Source organism: Pinus tabuliformis, chromosome 7 (assembly GCF_031772625.1).
Source record: "Pinus tabuliformis cultivar Carrire ecotype Pingquan chromosome 7, CPIR1, whole genome shotgun sequence".
Lineage (NCBI taxonomy): Eukaryota > Viridiplantae > Streptophyta > Pinopsida > Pinales > Pinaceae > Pinus > Pinus tabuliformis.
In genome coordinates, this window is record NC_142293.1 from 96,924,841 (window position 1) to 96,939,655 (window position 14,815).

Sequence of the window (14,815 nt, forward strand, 5' to 3'; positions counted from 1 at the left end):
CTAACTTGCATAAAGAAAGGATGGGGAGCAAAGCTTAGTGAGATGAAGCTCCATAAAAAATAGAATCTTGATGAGACACTCTTATCTTATGACTGGGTAATCGAGCAGTTTTAGCATAAAGTTCATGCTCGTTAAAAAATAAACGCAAGATCCGAGCAGTTTTAGCACATAGTTCATGCTCGTTAAAAAATAAACATAAGATCGAGCAAATGTTTCCACCCGCGTTTAAGCTCGTTAAAAAATGAACTACCCGGTAAATAACCATTGTGTATGTAACCTTATCTGCCATAAAATCCTTGGTCGTGTTTGCACCTGTCACCTCCACTTTTCATTTGGCCGATCGTTCACCTCCATATGATTGTTTACCCATTTTGAGGAACAGCTGCGAAGAGTGATTTCACCTAGCCATCCTTGTGACACTGCCGTGATTGGAAAATTCCAACCTGTACCTGGAATCTGTTGCTAACCATGTTTATCACTTGTTCCTCAAAAGACGAGTCTTCTTTAAGCTCTTTTCAATTGACTCGTAAAATATGAAAAGATTGCCGAGTCCTTGGCCTTCCAGCTCGTTAAAGGACAGGAAGAGCTATCCCTCCTCTAGATTTTAATCTTTTTGGACCTGAGGGATTATTGCACAAAAAGATCGAGCGCTTGTTTTGTTCGGCTCGTTAAAACTATCGATAACTCATCCCTTCTGTATTGTTTTATACTTTTTCGGACTTAATGGATTAGATGACGAAAAAGGAATTTTGGAGTTGACTTTATGTATCTTTTCAGACTCTCTAGAAATGAAAAGAAATGAGTTATCCTTGTCGTTAGACTCGTTAAAATTATTAAATAGCGACAAACTTGTCTTTAGACGAGAACGAGTTTCCCTATCGCTAGGCTCGTTAAAACATAGCGATGGGCTTGCCCGAAGGGCAGGTTATAGAACAAGCATATGTTATCCTCCTCAAGCTTGACAAAAATAAAGAGGTACTGGTCAGCAATGACTGGGGAAAAATTGGGAGAAAACTAAAGAAAACTTTGATGGTAGCAGGTCGCTCTTGAACATGACACTTTTCCTCCGTACCACAATCGGGTTGGGTTGTCTCCTTCACCGGTCACATCACCATGGTCTCGCCATACCATCCATATTTGGGGTAATTCTACCGATCCATCGCATCAGTGTCGCCATATGTTCAAGAGAAGTCGTTCAGAAAGAGTCAACCGGGTCCCATCCACTGCCATACATTATCCTTCATCCATTCATGACCGCCACCCTGAATCATATGTCACAGATCGTTTTCACCTCCATTAAAATCATTAGCTCCGTTCCGTGTCACTGATGTGGGATTCATCAAGGCCCTCCTTTGACGGATAGCTTCTTGTCGACATCAGCTCATTATCCAAGAAGTTGATCTAGGAACAACCCCTTCAGTACTTTGAAGCTTGCATGCCTCAATGGCAAGTTTCTCACTTCCAGCGACAGGTATACATCAATGACCTCCGACCAGAAGATTTTGCGTGGTGTTCGATGCCAAGTCCTTTATTCACACCACGTGAATTGTACTGCAGTACCTTGAGGGTCATTATCATTATCGGTGATTCCTCTCGCGCTTGTTAACGATTTACATCATTAACCGGTAATCAAGCGATGTCTTTCCATGTTCGACTTCAGCGCAATTCTCACATGGATCGACTTGTACTTAGAGTGAAGATCGAACGAGTTTGAAGACCCCGGATCTAGTTTCATCCATCCGGGCTGCGATATATATTCAGGAAAAATAAAGACATTTGACATGTACATCATTGCAGCAGATGATCATCCTACTCAAAGGATGATAATTTCGCCAAAATTATCAGTCTACCATCAGACGATCGTCTGTTCTATGTACAAAAAATGAATTTATAAAGCTGAGCATGGGAATGCCCGCCTCAGCTAGATCATGAAAGCAGTATGAATCATAATGTATTGTATTGTATCTTATTACAGGCCTCCTCCCAGCAAATGGATGAACTTCGAACCCTCCTGGATAAAGCATTTCACCCGATAAATGGCCTCATACTTTAGGGGGCAACTGTTATAGACATTTTTGTGCCTTACAGCATTGAGCATGAAATGTCCATAATCTAAGGGATCCAAAGTCCCTAAACATGTTGTTCCTACCCCTAGAGGAACAAGGCTAACTAACCACAGCAATTCACAGAAGTTCTCCACCTGAAACCACTCAAAACAAGTCAATTCAGGATCATGTCAACTGCTCCACTGAGCATCTGCGCTGAATGTCAACTGCTACACTGGCTACCTGCGTTGAATGTCAACTCCAACACTAGCTACCTGCGCTGAGCGAGTTTGGACAAGTGGCAGGCTCATTCCTCAATGTGTCAATACTCAGGAAGCTTCCAAAATGACACTTGCCTCAGGGAATTCGACTGGTGATGAGTAAGAGGTTCCAAATCTCCAAGTGGAAGCAAGAACCTCCAAGTGGACTCAAGAACTGATAGAGGGAGAGGACACTAGTCAGATCTCAAGCTGACTCATCCTCTCTCCAAACATCTATATATGGATCTCACCTCCATGAGATCTAGAGGCTGGAATTTTGTTATTGCAAAGAATTGATGTTGGTTTGAGACTGGAAACATTGGGTGCTTAATGATTTGAAGGGAGCTGAAGAAGGAATTCCATTATGCTGGGAAGGAGATGCTGGATTGGAGCCCTCTGGGTTGTATCTCTTCCTGAACCTTGTTATCAATCAATAAAGCTATCTTGGTTTTCTCCTATATACTGGTGTATTTGTATGATTGCATTAGTGTATTTGATTTACTTCTAATCCTGAATCATTTATGAATATGAATATTTGCCTTTGTGTTGTGTTCTTCTCTTGTCGCAAGTAGCTGTTCTCTTGTCACAGGTAGTTGTTCTCTTGTGATCTCGTGGGAATCAAGTAGCTGTTCTCTTGAGCAAGCGAGGAGGCAAGTAGCTGTGAACACCCAAAGAGAAGAGGATCTAGGTCGAGGGACAAACGGAAGACAACGGTAAGTCTATCGATCTCCCCTCTTTCACATTTTGTTGAAAAGTGTGCAACAAGAAATGCTTGTTGAGAGTGCAACAAGATGATGGAGCTTAGTGAAAAGAGTCGCCTTCACTAAGTGGGCCCGCAGGCTATTTTTGGCACAAGTCTATTTTTAGACTATGTCTATTTTTAGACATATGGATCATGTCTATGGATGATTGATCAAGTTGGGAAAAATAGATGGACTTCTATTTTTGATGAAAGTGTGAGTGATCACAGTGTGAGTGATTACAGTGTGAGTGATCACAGTGTGAGTGATCAAAGTCAAAAATAGAAAAGTCAAATATTATTATCTCACAATAATATTTGGACTATAAACTTAATCTTATTCTCTTGGAGCACTTCAGTTTGAGCTACGGAAGTGGCACATGCAGCTGTCAGAAGGAAATTCGTTTTTCTTATGAGTCAGTTGAGTTGTTGCATGCATGACTTCAGTTAGAACTCAAGTGAGTTGAGTTTAGTGGACTGGAGGTACAGTTGATGGAGTTGTGTTCAGTTTAGCTTTGTTAAACTGGTTGTATTTAGTCTAACTGATCAATAGACTAAAGATGAGTTGGGTGAATTAGTTATTAATTAATTCACAAGTTATTAACTCATAATGCAACTATAGAATACATCAGTTAACTCAGTTGCATGTCAGTGCATGTTCAGTTCAGCAGGGACAGGTGTTAGAGGATCAGATTGCTATCAGTTGTGACTATAGCTGTGCATGATGATTTGCACAATCAAAGGATTGAGTATGCCAATGAGTTTGCTCACGTATCTTCATGATATTATAGCTGTTGCTCACGTCCAACATAGTGTGGGTGACTATTTTGCAGTGTAAAATCGAGTTTGGGAAGTAATTCTCATCAGTTCTCGAGCAGGTTTGAGCAGTGGAGGCAGGCAAGCAGCGGGAGAGATTTGGAGATCAAATCTGAGCTGTATTGTGTGTAACAGGTGGAGATACTTGTGAGAAGTATTATGCTTTGTATTGTTACATGATTCAATCAATATAATATACAGATAGTGTGGGGTTTTTAGCGAGATGCTTTCCCCGGGATACATACTGTGTTTATGAGTTTGATTGATGCTTCTATGTGTGCCTGTGAATGTTTCTGCTTCTGTAAATTGATGATCAACGTAGAGGAGATTATGTATTATACATGTTCCGCTTAAATTGTATGATCAGGATAATCTCTGTTGAATATGTGTCATATTATTCAAAATTTCTACATGGTATCAGAGCTAGATAATTGTAGAAAAAATTTCTACATGGTATCGGAGCTAGATGATTTGTAGAAAAAGTTTCTACATGGTATCAGAGCTAGATGATTTGTAGAAAAAGTTTCTACATGGTATCGGAGCTAGATAATTGTAGAAAAAAAATCTACATGGTATCGGAGCTGCTTGATTTGTAGAAGAGATTTTTACAGGATATCAAGCGAGGATTGATCATCAGATCTACTATTCAGGAAGTGTTTACATTTTATTTCTTCAGGCAGAGTCTGTGATCGGGCCAGGTAGCCTCTGGATTCATCCTTCTTTTGGAAGGTGAGATATCCAGTGAATGCCCATACAGTCGATCTCTGTACAAGAAATAATTTGTTCTCACGAATTCTAGATCAAAAGCAGTTGAGTTTTGTGTTGGTGGAATTCGAATTTAATTCCAAAGCAAGAGATAAAACTCAGAAACATTCAGTTCGAGAATGGAGATAGTATGCCCCAGTATCTCACGAGGTTCACTCAGTGTCGAGATGAGCTGGGAAGTGTGGGGGTTACTGTTGATGATGAGGATGGTGAGTCTAGGACTCCTTGACCTTCCTAAGAGTTGGCATAGCTACCAGGACTCGGTGAATGGAAGGGAGAAACTGCCAAATTGGGAACGACCATGGTCGGATTTGATGCAGGAGGAGATTAGACGGAGCACCAGAGACGGTTCTTCATCCATGCAGGATGAGGAGAAAAGTGCCTTAGCGAGTAAGGCGAAGAAGGGGAAGGAGAAGGTTTCTCTTTCCGAATCTTGTTCTTCCAGTGATGGGAAGAATGTTGACAAATCGAAGGTGAGATGCTTTCGTTGTCATGAGATTGGTTCATGGGTCAGGAACCTGTATGCTCTTGAGGTTCAAGATGCATGCAAAGCCTTGAGCAGTGAGGCAACTGATGGAGACTTGGTGGTTGAGAGGGAGCATATATTACCTCTCAACATGCAGAGCCAGAATAAGTCTCAGACGATTGTGGAGGAGCCACGATTGGTGCAGCAGCTTCAGGAGGTTGTGGAGGAGCCACAACAGGGGAAGCTGAAAGGAGATCGAGTAGAGACATCTACTCATCCAGAGACCTCCAGTAGGGGGAAACTTCAAGCCAGGTGGGCTGAGGGATCGCATGCAGCCATACCTCCAGGTAGGAGGTGGGGTGATGTGGATTGATCATCCCAAGGAGGAGGGGCAAGATCCTTGAGGTACCCAACCTCTTGGATGAGACCTTGCTACGGGAGCCCCGATGTGTAGTAGCAGGAACTGACTGATTGGGTAGAGACAGATGCGGATGGAGCGGCAGAGAGAGCGACAGTGCAGGGAATCCCAGGACAGCGCATAGCTAGCAGGCTGTAGCAATGCGAGAGGCACAAGTGTTTTGCACAGTGTTAGGTGGCACAGAGAGGTGTGCAATGGTGCAAGATGCATGGAGATGTTGCAGTAGCGCAGATGTCAGAGAGGGAGCACTTGTCAGCAGCAGGTAGAGCTTCAGCATCAGAGGATGTTTCTATCCCAACAGGGAGGTCAGTTGGGAGGTGCAGTGCGGATGCAATGCTGGGAGATAGAACCAGCAGCAGCACGGATGCAGTCAGAGATCAAAGTGACAGAGGCTAGAGTAGTCAGATACTGAAGAGCACAGAGATGCAGAGTTTCAGTTGACAGAGGCAATAGCAGTCAGAGACTTTGATGACAGAGCAAGTGGACCGGCCAAATGTGTTGCATGGAGAACATTCCAGAGTTACAGGATCGGGTTTGAGAGGAAGCCTTTCTTGTTGAGAGGGAGTGTTGAAAAGTGTGCAACAAGAAATGCTTGTTGAGAGTGCAACAAGATGATGGAGCTTAGTGAAAAGAGTCGCCTTCACTAAGTGGGCCCGCAGGCTATTTTTGGCGCAAGTCTATTTTTAGACTATGTCTATTTTTAGACATATGGATCATGTCTATGGATGATTGATCAAGTTGGGAAAAATAGATGGACTTCTATTTTTGATGAAAGTGTGAGTGATCACAGTGTGAGTGATTACAGTGTGAGTGATCACAGTGTGAGTGATCAAAGTCAAAAATAGAAAAGTCAAATATTATTATCTCACAATAATATTTGGACTATAAACTTAATCTTATTCTCTTGGAGCACTTCAGTTTGAGCTACGGAAGTGGCACATGCAGCTGTCAGAAGGAAATTCGTTTTTCTTATGAGTCAGTTGAGTTGTTGCATGCATGACTTCAGTTAGAACTCAAGTGAGTTGAGTTTAGTGGACTGGAGGTACAGTTGATGGAGTTGTGTTCAGTTTAGCTTTGTTAAACTGGTTGTATTTAGTCTAACTGATCAATAGACTAAAGATGAGTTGGGTGAATTAGTTATTAATTAATTCACAAGTTATTAACTCATAATGCAACTATAGAATACATCAGTTAACTCAGTTGCATGTCAGTGCATGTTCAGTTCAGCAGGGACAGGTGTTAGAGGATCAGATTGCTATCAGTTGTGACTATAGCTGTGCATGATGATTTGCACAATCAAAGGATTGAGTATGCCAATGAGTTTGCTCACGTATCTTCATGATATTATAGCTGTTGCTCACGTCCAACATAGTGTGGGTGACTATTTTGCAGTGTAAAATCGAGTTTGGGAAGTAATTCTCATCAGTTCTCGAGCAGGTTTGAGCAGTGGAGGCAGGCAAGCAGCGGGAGAGATTTGGAGATCAAATCTGAGCTGTATTGTGTGTAACAGGTGGAGATGCTTGTGAGAAGTATTATGCTTTGTATTGTTACATGATTCAATCAATATAATATACAGATAGTGTGGGGTTTTTAGCGAGATGCTTTCCCCGGGATACATACTGTGTTTATGAGTTTGATTGATGCTTCTATGTGTGCCTGTGAATGTTTCTGCTTCTGTAAATTGATGATCAACGTAGAGGAGATTATGTATTATACATGTTCCGCTTAAATTGTATGATCAGGATAATCTCTGTTGAATATGTGTCATATTATTCAAAATTTCTACATGGTATCAGAGCTAGATAATTGTAGAAAAAATTTCTACATGGTATCGGAGCTAGATGATTTGTAGAAAAAGTTTCTACACATTTCATAAAGGAAGAAACCAGAATAGCTGTATCTGTTTGTTGCTAAGGCACTGTCACACTTTAGGTGGATAGGATCGTCCTGCAAAGGCATTTTTCCCCACAACACATGTAGTAGTTGTTGCAATTTTGTAACCAGTTTGCAAACTCCTCCTCTTTTAACCTGATTTTCCATGAGTGGGTTTCCTGACTGCGCTGATCTTTCACTGTATTGCCTTTCTGAGTGTTATTGTTTTTTTCCAGGATGTAGCTAATGAAACTTCTTTCTTCGACACTATATATTGCTACATCAATGTTGCTTTGGGTTTTCACTGAAATGGTTTCGAGAGCAAGATTCTTAGCCTTATTGCATACAATTCTTGTTGCCAAGCTTTTATCCTTAAAGGTTTTCTGGTTTCTTGCTAGCCATATACTCCATAACATGGTGTAGGGGAGAGTATTCCATACTCTCTTCACTAGGTTGCTCCTCTTATTATCCCAAGGACAGCTCTTTTTCCAGACATGAATCACTTCCCCTATAGATTGCTGGGAATTCCATGGTAACTTATCAGTGAGGGATAATTTTTTCCAACAATCAACAGCAAAGGGACAGTCGACAAAAAGATGATGCATAGTTTCTTCAGCGCCGTAGCAGTTGGGGCAGCGAGATGGACCGATAATACCCCTCTTTTGCAAGTTCTTTGCTGTTAAGATTTTCCCTTTTAGAAGTGCCCATATAAGGAATTTGATTTTAGGTAGCGCTTCTGATTTCCAAACCATTCTCCATTGATTCCATAATGTCATAGGGAAGGTGTTGTAGCAGATGTGCTGGTGTCCTGCTTGGACAATGTAATCCAATCCTGAGGGGTCCCAACGAAAGTCGTCCCTCTCATTCTTTTTGATGGGAGCTTTACTATGGAGGAGAGATTGAAGAGTGGATAGACTAAAATTAAGATCACTTGGGATAACTGGAAAGGACCACCCCAGCCAGATATGAGACAGTGGATCGCATCTAGAAATTTGGTCCAGATAAAGGATACCCATGTTGTTGAGAAAAGTTAGAATAGGAATGGTTTCTTCATGCCTGTTTATTGGCTGTTGTCCCAGGATTTTATCAGCCCAAGTATTTATGCTAGCTCCTCCCCTAGGGACTTTGGATATATTCTGAGTCATGAAAGGAATAGCTTTTTTGCATAATCGCCAGATTTTTGAAGAGTCTCTATTGGGGATATCAGAGTCTAGAAGCTGCTGTCTGGGGGAGGTCAAGTATTTGGTTTCCAGAACCCTTTTCCACCACGTAGAAGGGCCAGTGATGAGCCTCCAAACGATCTTCCCTCCAAAGGCAAGATTTAAAAAATGGGGGACCTAGTATCGAGACCTCCTCTGTCCTGGGCTTGAATGACTTGTTTCCAACTGACTAAGTTGAATTTCCTCTTGTCGTTTTTCCCTCCTTGCCAAAGGAAATGGCGGAGAACAACTTCCATTTTGTGGAGGAAGGAAGCTGGGGCTTGGAAAAGAGAAAAACGATAGAGGGGAAGAGAAGAAATACCTTATTTAAGGAGGATGGGACGACCTGCTGGGTTGAGCCACATTGAACCCCATTGCTGAACTTTCCTCTTCATCTTGTCAATGATACTGTCCCAAGTTCCTACCTTCAAAGGTCCCAGGCTCATTGGCATGCCCAGGTAAGAGAAATGAGTCCAGTCTAAGTTGCAAGGAACACCAAAAATATTTGCAATGTTGTGGATGACCTGATTTGAAGCATTCCAACCATAAATATAGCTATTTTTGTTATTGATCAAACCTCCAGAGTACCCGATAAATTGCTCAAGAAGCATCTTGAACCTCCATGCTATAGTAGTGGAGGCTCCTCCAATGAGCAAGGTATCATCAGCAAACTGTGAGTGGTTGATATTCTTGGCTCCATTCCCGAATTTTATACCAGTGATGAGACCCACTCTTCTGTTGAATTCCAGAGCTTGACTAAAGGATTTTTCCATAAGGATAAAAAGATAAGGGGAGAGGGGGCAGCCCTGTCTGAGACCCCGAGAGGATTGAAAGGCTTCACTCGGTCTTCCATTAACCAGAGGGGAAATCTAGGGCCCAGAGATGCAAGCAATAATAAGACTAATGAAGGGCGACTCAAACCCCATCTTCTTCAAAACAGCAATAAGGAAGGAGTGCCTAACTCTATCAAAGGCGTTGGCCAAGTCAAGTTTGAGGATGAATCCTTTCTCCTTCCTGGAGCGACTCGAATGAATGGCTTCTTGCATAAGAAGTATAGATCAGTAATTTGCTTGTTGGGCAAGAACCCTCCTTGGTTTTTAGAGATCAGAGAGGGGAGGAGGGGTTTGAGTCGAGATGCTAAGATTTTGGAAAGGATTTTGTAGGAGGAGTTGCAGAGGGATATGGGCCTAAACCGAGAGAAGGATGTGGGCCGATTTTCTTTAGGGATGAGGGCGAGAAAAGTGGCATTGATGTAACCACCTATCTTACCCTTCCGTTGGATCCATCTGATCATCCTGACCAGATCCTTTTTTATTAAGCCCCAGAACGCCCTATAAAAATAGATGGGGAATCCATCAGGCCCAGGAGCCTTATCTGGATTCAGAATCCAAATCGTTCTTCTGATTTCCTCCTCATCAATTTCCTTATTCAGGCTGTCATTCATTTCCTCAGTAATTCCTTTGGGTAAGTATTGGAGAAGGTCGGCATAATCCTCTTCACTTTTAGTTTCAGTTAAAAGATCCCTGTAGTACTCAGTGGCAACGTTTCTAATGGCTTCTTGGGTGTTTTGTTGGTTGCCCTCATTATCCAAGATTGAACTTACATTATTCCTGAGTTTTCGAGTTGTGGCATGTTTGTGAAAAAATGTTGTATTTTTATCGCCACCTTGGAACCAGAGTTGCCTTGATTTTATACGCCATTTGGATTCTTCTTCCATGTTGATGTGACTCAGCTGAGAATAGAGAGCGCTTTCTTGCTCCATACTCTGCTGAGAGAGGCCATGTCCTTCTATCATTCTTTGGATGTTCTCTAGATCGCTCTTAACTTTCTTTTTGGTCTCCTCGGGTTCCTTATAATTAGCTCTTGCCCATTCTTTGATAGCCTGTTTGGTTTTTCTTTGTTTAGTTTCCCAAATGAAACCTGGTGATCCTTCAACATGTTGATTCCAAGTACCCTGAACAATTTCTCTGACTGCTAGAACCCAGTTCCAGAGGGGACTGTATTTAAACGGTATGGGCCCAAGGAGACAGTGAGTTTCCAACGTGAGGACTATGGGATAATGATCAGAGGCTGAAGTGGTGTGAATGTTAGCATATCCCACGGAGAAGGAGGAAAGAAACAAAATGTTGATTAAGAACCTGTCCAGCCTTTCCATTATATTTCCAATGCCAAGTCTGCGGTTACTCCAAGTGTACCTGCGGTTTTTAGGAGCAACATCCACTAGGTCATTATCTTGAATGATATCCTCTAACCGGCCTCTGAAGGGGTCTAATGAAAAACTGCCTCCCCGTTTTTCGTTGGCATGTAGGATGAGATTGAATTCGCCTGCCACTATGATATTTAAACTTAACTCACCATCAATGATAGCCTTAAGATCTCCTCAAAAAATTTCCTTTTCTCTGTAGTGATTGGGGGCGTACACATTATAGATGATTACAGTTTGGTTTTTTATTCTGTTGTCCAGAGCAGTTCTAATCCAATGTTGTTGAAGATTTACTGAAACGCAGTTCCATTTGCTATGGTCCCAGAGGGTGGCTATGCCTCCAGAAGCTCCTCTTACATCACTGGCGCATCCTTTGTATTGTTTCTACTGGTCTATAATGCCTCTCATTACTTGCTAATCTTGTTTTGTCTCCTGAATCAATAAGATTTCTGGCTTTTCACTATGGATTAAATCTCTGAGGGCTAAAATTTTAGAGGGGTGCCCTAACCCCCTACTGTTCCAAGACAGTATTTTCATCATTGGATATTTAGCGTGCGGAGAGGTGCTCGCCTCTCTTGATCTTTGTAATTTGTATCTTTCTCTTGATGCCCCTGAATGAACGACTTTATTGGGGTTTGAGTTCCCATGGCTATGTCTTTCTGAGCGTTCTTGTCCCTATGTTGCTTAGTTGATTTTCTACGAGGTCCAGATTTCTTAAGGGTATTGCTGCAAGTTCCATGTTCTTTAGTGTTGCTTCTGGTATGCCTTGAAAGAGAGGGTTCTAGAGAAGCTTGCAATGCGATGTTCAGGGAGGGAGGGGGATCAAAGGGCTCGGGTAGGATCAAGGGGTCTGAGGAGGGTCCACTGGAGAAGGATCAAGGGAAGATAAGACTAGAAAGGGATTAGAAGAGGAGGGGAGGGGCGGATCTGGAGGGGGGTGGACAGATAAAGAAGGGAAGGAAGATGAGGGACGAGAAGCAGAGGGAGCTGGAGGATATGGTTCCAGGGGAGGCTTAGATGACGGAGCATACTTCTTTTTGACAGTTTCCCATTGGCCTTCTTGATCGCCGCTCTCTGCATCAACAAGTTAGAACATCTATTGGCAAAGTTTCTGTATTCATGACATACCTTACATTTAAAAGGAATCTGTTCGTAATCCAACTGCTGGATATGGCTCCATTCGTCCACTTTCAGTTTTGCTGTTTTTGGGAGCCCTTTGCTAAGATCCACTTCGACATAGATCCTTGCGCAGGCCTGCATGTTATCTTTTGGTTCACTGCGATCAATGTATTTTCCCACTGCATTCTCGATGGCTCGAACAGACTCATCTCCCTAGCAGTGAAGAGGGAGATGAGGGAGACGGACCCAAACCGGAATAGCACTGGGGACATCCAGTTCAGGGTCAAAGTCTGGAGTCCATTTGTTGAGGTAAAGGCCCCTGGAGTCCATGAAATAGGGCCCATTTCTAAAGATTAAATCCTTAACCTCTTTAGATTCAAAGTGGAATGTGAAGCACCCTTTCCCACAAAACCTGATGGAGATTTTCCCTTGAATCTTGTCAGACCAGTTTCTTTCAACCCATCTTTGAATAGTTCTAGGAGAGGGCCAGAGGCTTGTAAATTGACCTATGAGACCTTTTTCAGCGAGAGACAGAGCCGCCATGCGAGGCAGGGTTGGAGGTAACTGAACTTCCTGGAGTACATCCAACTTCTTGAAAAATCTTGAAAGAGCAGGCCTGGGGCGTTGCGGAGGAAGGGATTTCACCAAGTCAGAAAGGCGAGTTGAGAGTCGACCCCCTCCAAAGGCGGATCTGAGGGGGCCATGGCAAGAGGCCAAGGCCAAGGCCCAGGCAGTCGCGGAGCCGGATCGCAGGAGCAGCTCAGAGGAGGGCACGCGTGCGCGGGCAACAGGTCATTTGCTTTAATTACAATCAATACCTTATTATAATAAAAATAATAGAAATGTTTCAAAATAATAATAATTCAATTGTTTATATAACTTTGTATTTTTTTTAAATGAGTGTGTAAATTATTTAACACAATTATATATATATATATATATATATATATATATATATATATATATATATATATATATTTAAAATGAAAAACAATATAATATATCTATTTATTTAAAAAAAGAAGAGGAGAAAGATACATATTTCAAATGAAATATAATATAATGTGTTGGATGGGATATGAGTTTTATTCCTATTAGAAAAAAAATAAAAGTAATGAAATGCATATATAGTATTATAAAAAGGAAATTATATATATAATAGAATGACCTTCCATTCGGAGTGTGAAGTAATTCCAACTCGCTGAAAGCGGGAGAAGCTAGGGTTTCTATTCGGCTCTGGTTGCTGCTTTCGCGCCTGCGGCGGCAGGGCTTGCCTCTGGTGAGGCTTCCGGCCGCCCTTCTACCGCCTACGCTTGGTGCTTCTACTCATCGTCGTGCGGCAAAGTTTGTGCCGGGGCTCGCTGCGTCTGGTGGGGTTTGCAGTTCAGCGGTTCCGGTAGCCTGTGGAGCGGATTCGACTTCGGCCTCTGCTCCCTTCTCTCCGGCGGTTCTCTTCCCTTGCGACGTGCTTTCCTCAGAGCGGCTCTGATACATCATCTTTGTCTGTCGTCCCCGGGTTGGTGGCCTGCTCTGCTTATTTCATAGGCAGAGTTCCGGTTTCGCATTGTGCTCTGTTTTGGGAGGCGGCGGAGTGTGTCCATTCTCTTCTGGTTTTCGGCGGACTTCGGCTCAACTCCACACTCTCTGTTTTGGCGGTCCTTCCTAGTTTGTGCTGAGCCGTGGTGCGGGGGCGGGGGCTTTGTTGGGCCTCATGGGGGCGAGGTGGCTGCCCTAGCCGCCTCTGACCCCGGACCCAAAACGCCTCTGCTCTAGTTGGGCCCTGATGGGTTCCCTTGCTGAGGTGTGGGTTTCTTTTTTTGGCTTTTTGCTGGCTTACCTCGGCAGTTATTGGAAGCGTTGAGGGATCTGTGGTGTGGAGTCTGTCTCTGCACCAATTCGTGTCGTCTCATCAATGGCTGTTTCTAGTTGGTTTTCTTATGGCTTCTTTGGATATATGGGCGGTATCTTCCTCTGGCTTCTTTGGTCACAGGAGGAGAGTTGAGGGGGTGGGGGGTGTGGCTACCTTGGCTGCTCCCTTCCGTTTCGTGCCTCTCATCCTTGTCTTGGCGGCCATTTCGAACTTTCTGCACTTTCCTCAAGAGCTATTGTTATTTTTCTGTTATATTTTAGCTTGAGATGGGTAGGGGTATCCTCCTGTTGGGGTTTACAGATCCATTCTTCTTGCTGCCCTGTTTGAGGGCTTTTCTGCATACTTCTCTTGAAGTATTGTTTTGTAAGTGGTTTACCCACACTACAGCATATGCGTTCAGCATCTACAGCATGTAATTTTCTGAAATTAATGGAAATTACGAATTCTCTTCTTTGGAAAAAAAAGAATGACCTTCCATTCTAATAAAACCATGATAATTTTCAAGAATAAATTATCATTATATATATTATTATTAAAATTAATTTTAATAATATTATTATAAATAATTAAAATATAAGTATAACATTAATTTATTTAACTTTTTTCAAATATAGTACTTATAAAGACAATTATAAAACTATCTACTATTTAATTAATGGGTACTCAACAATATGTTGTAACCTATATAAAGAATACTCAACAATATCTTGTAACTTAGTAAGAATATATAACATTTTATTAATAATATATTATAACATAATATATGTATCAGTATGGATCCATTTTAGTTTTAGATATATTAAGAGTCTAGAGATTCAAATCTTTTTTCACTCTAAAAGAGGCTTGCATATCAAGATATTTGATCGCTTTGGGGGCTTGGTAGATATGGAGCTATGATGGATCTATGTTGGTTTATTTCCCCCCTTTAAATAGGCTATATCCCACATGAATACCATAGCTCAACCATTGGGGGATTAAGGAGGAGATCATCATTGGAAGCAAAGATAGCATCAAAGATACTATTACCTCCAATTTTAAGGACA

The 14,815-nt window shown here is 42.2% G+C and overlaps 1 protein-coding gene across 1 annotated transcript; it reads right to left on the bottom strand.

The window, feature by feature from the left end:
* Nucleotides 1-8,903: 8,903 nt before the first annotated feature.
* LOC149245450 (uncharacterized) lies at nt 8,904-10,735 on the bottom strand. Its single transcript, XM_089438509.1, has 2 exons — nt 9,881-10,735; nt 8,904-9,449 (listed from the first exon to the last, which is right to left on the bottom strand). Exons 1-2 carry the CDS (start codon nt 10,733-10,735, stop codon nt 8,904-8,906), a joined length of 1,401 nt encoding a protein of 466 aa, XP_089294635.1.
* Nucleotides 10,736-14,815: the final 4,080 nt, after the last annotated feature.

Coding starts and splice junctions, on each gene's coding strand:
- LOC149245450 (XM_089438509.1), bottom strand. CDS start 10,735: ATGGAAAGGCTGGACAGGTTCTTAATCAACATTTTGTTTCTTTCCTCC. Junction 9,450..9,880: donor GCTTAATAAAAAAGGATCTG/GTCAGGATGATC, acceptor TCTGGGCCCTAG/ATTTCCCCTCTGGTTAATGG.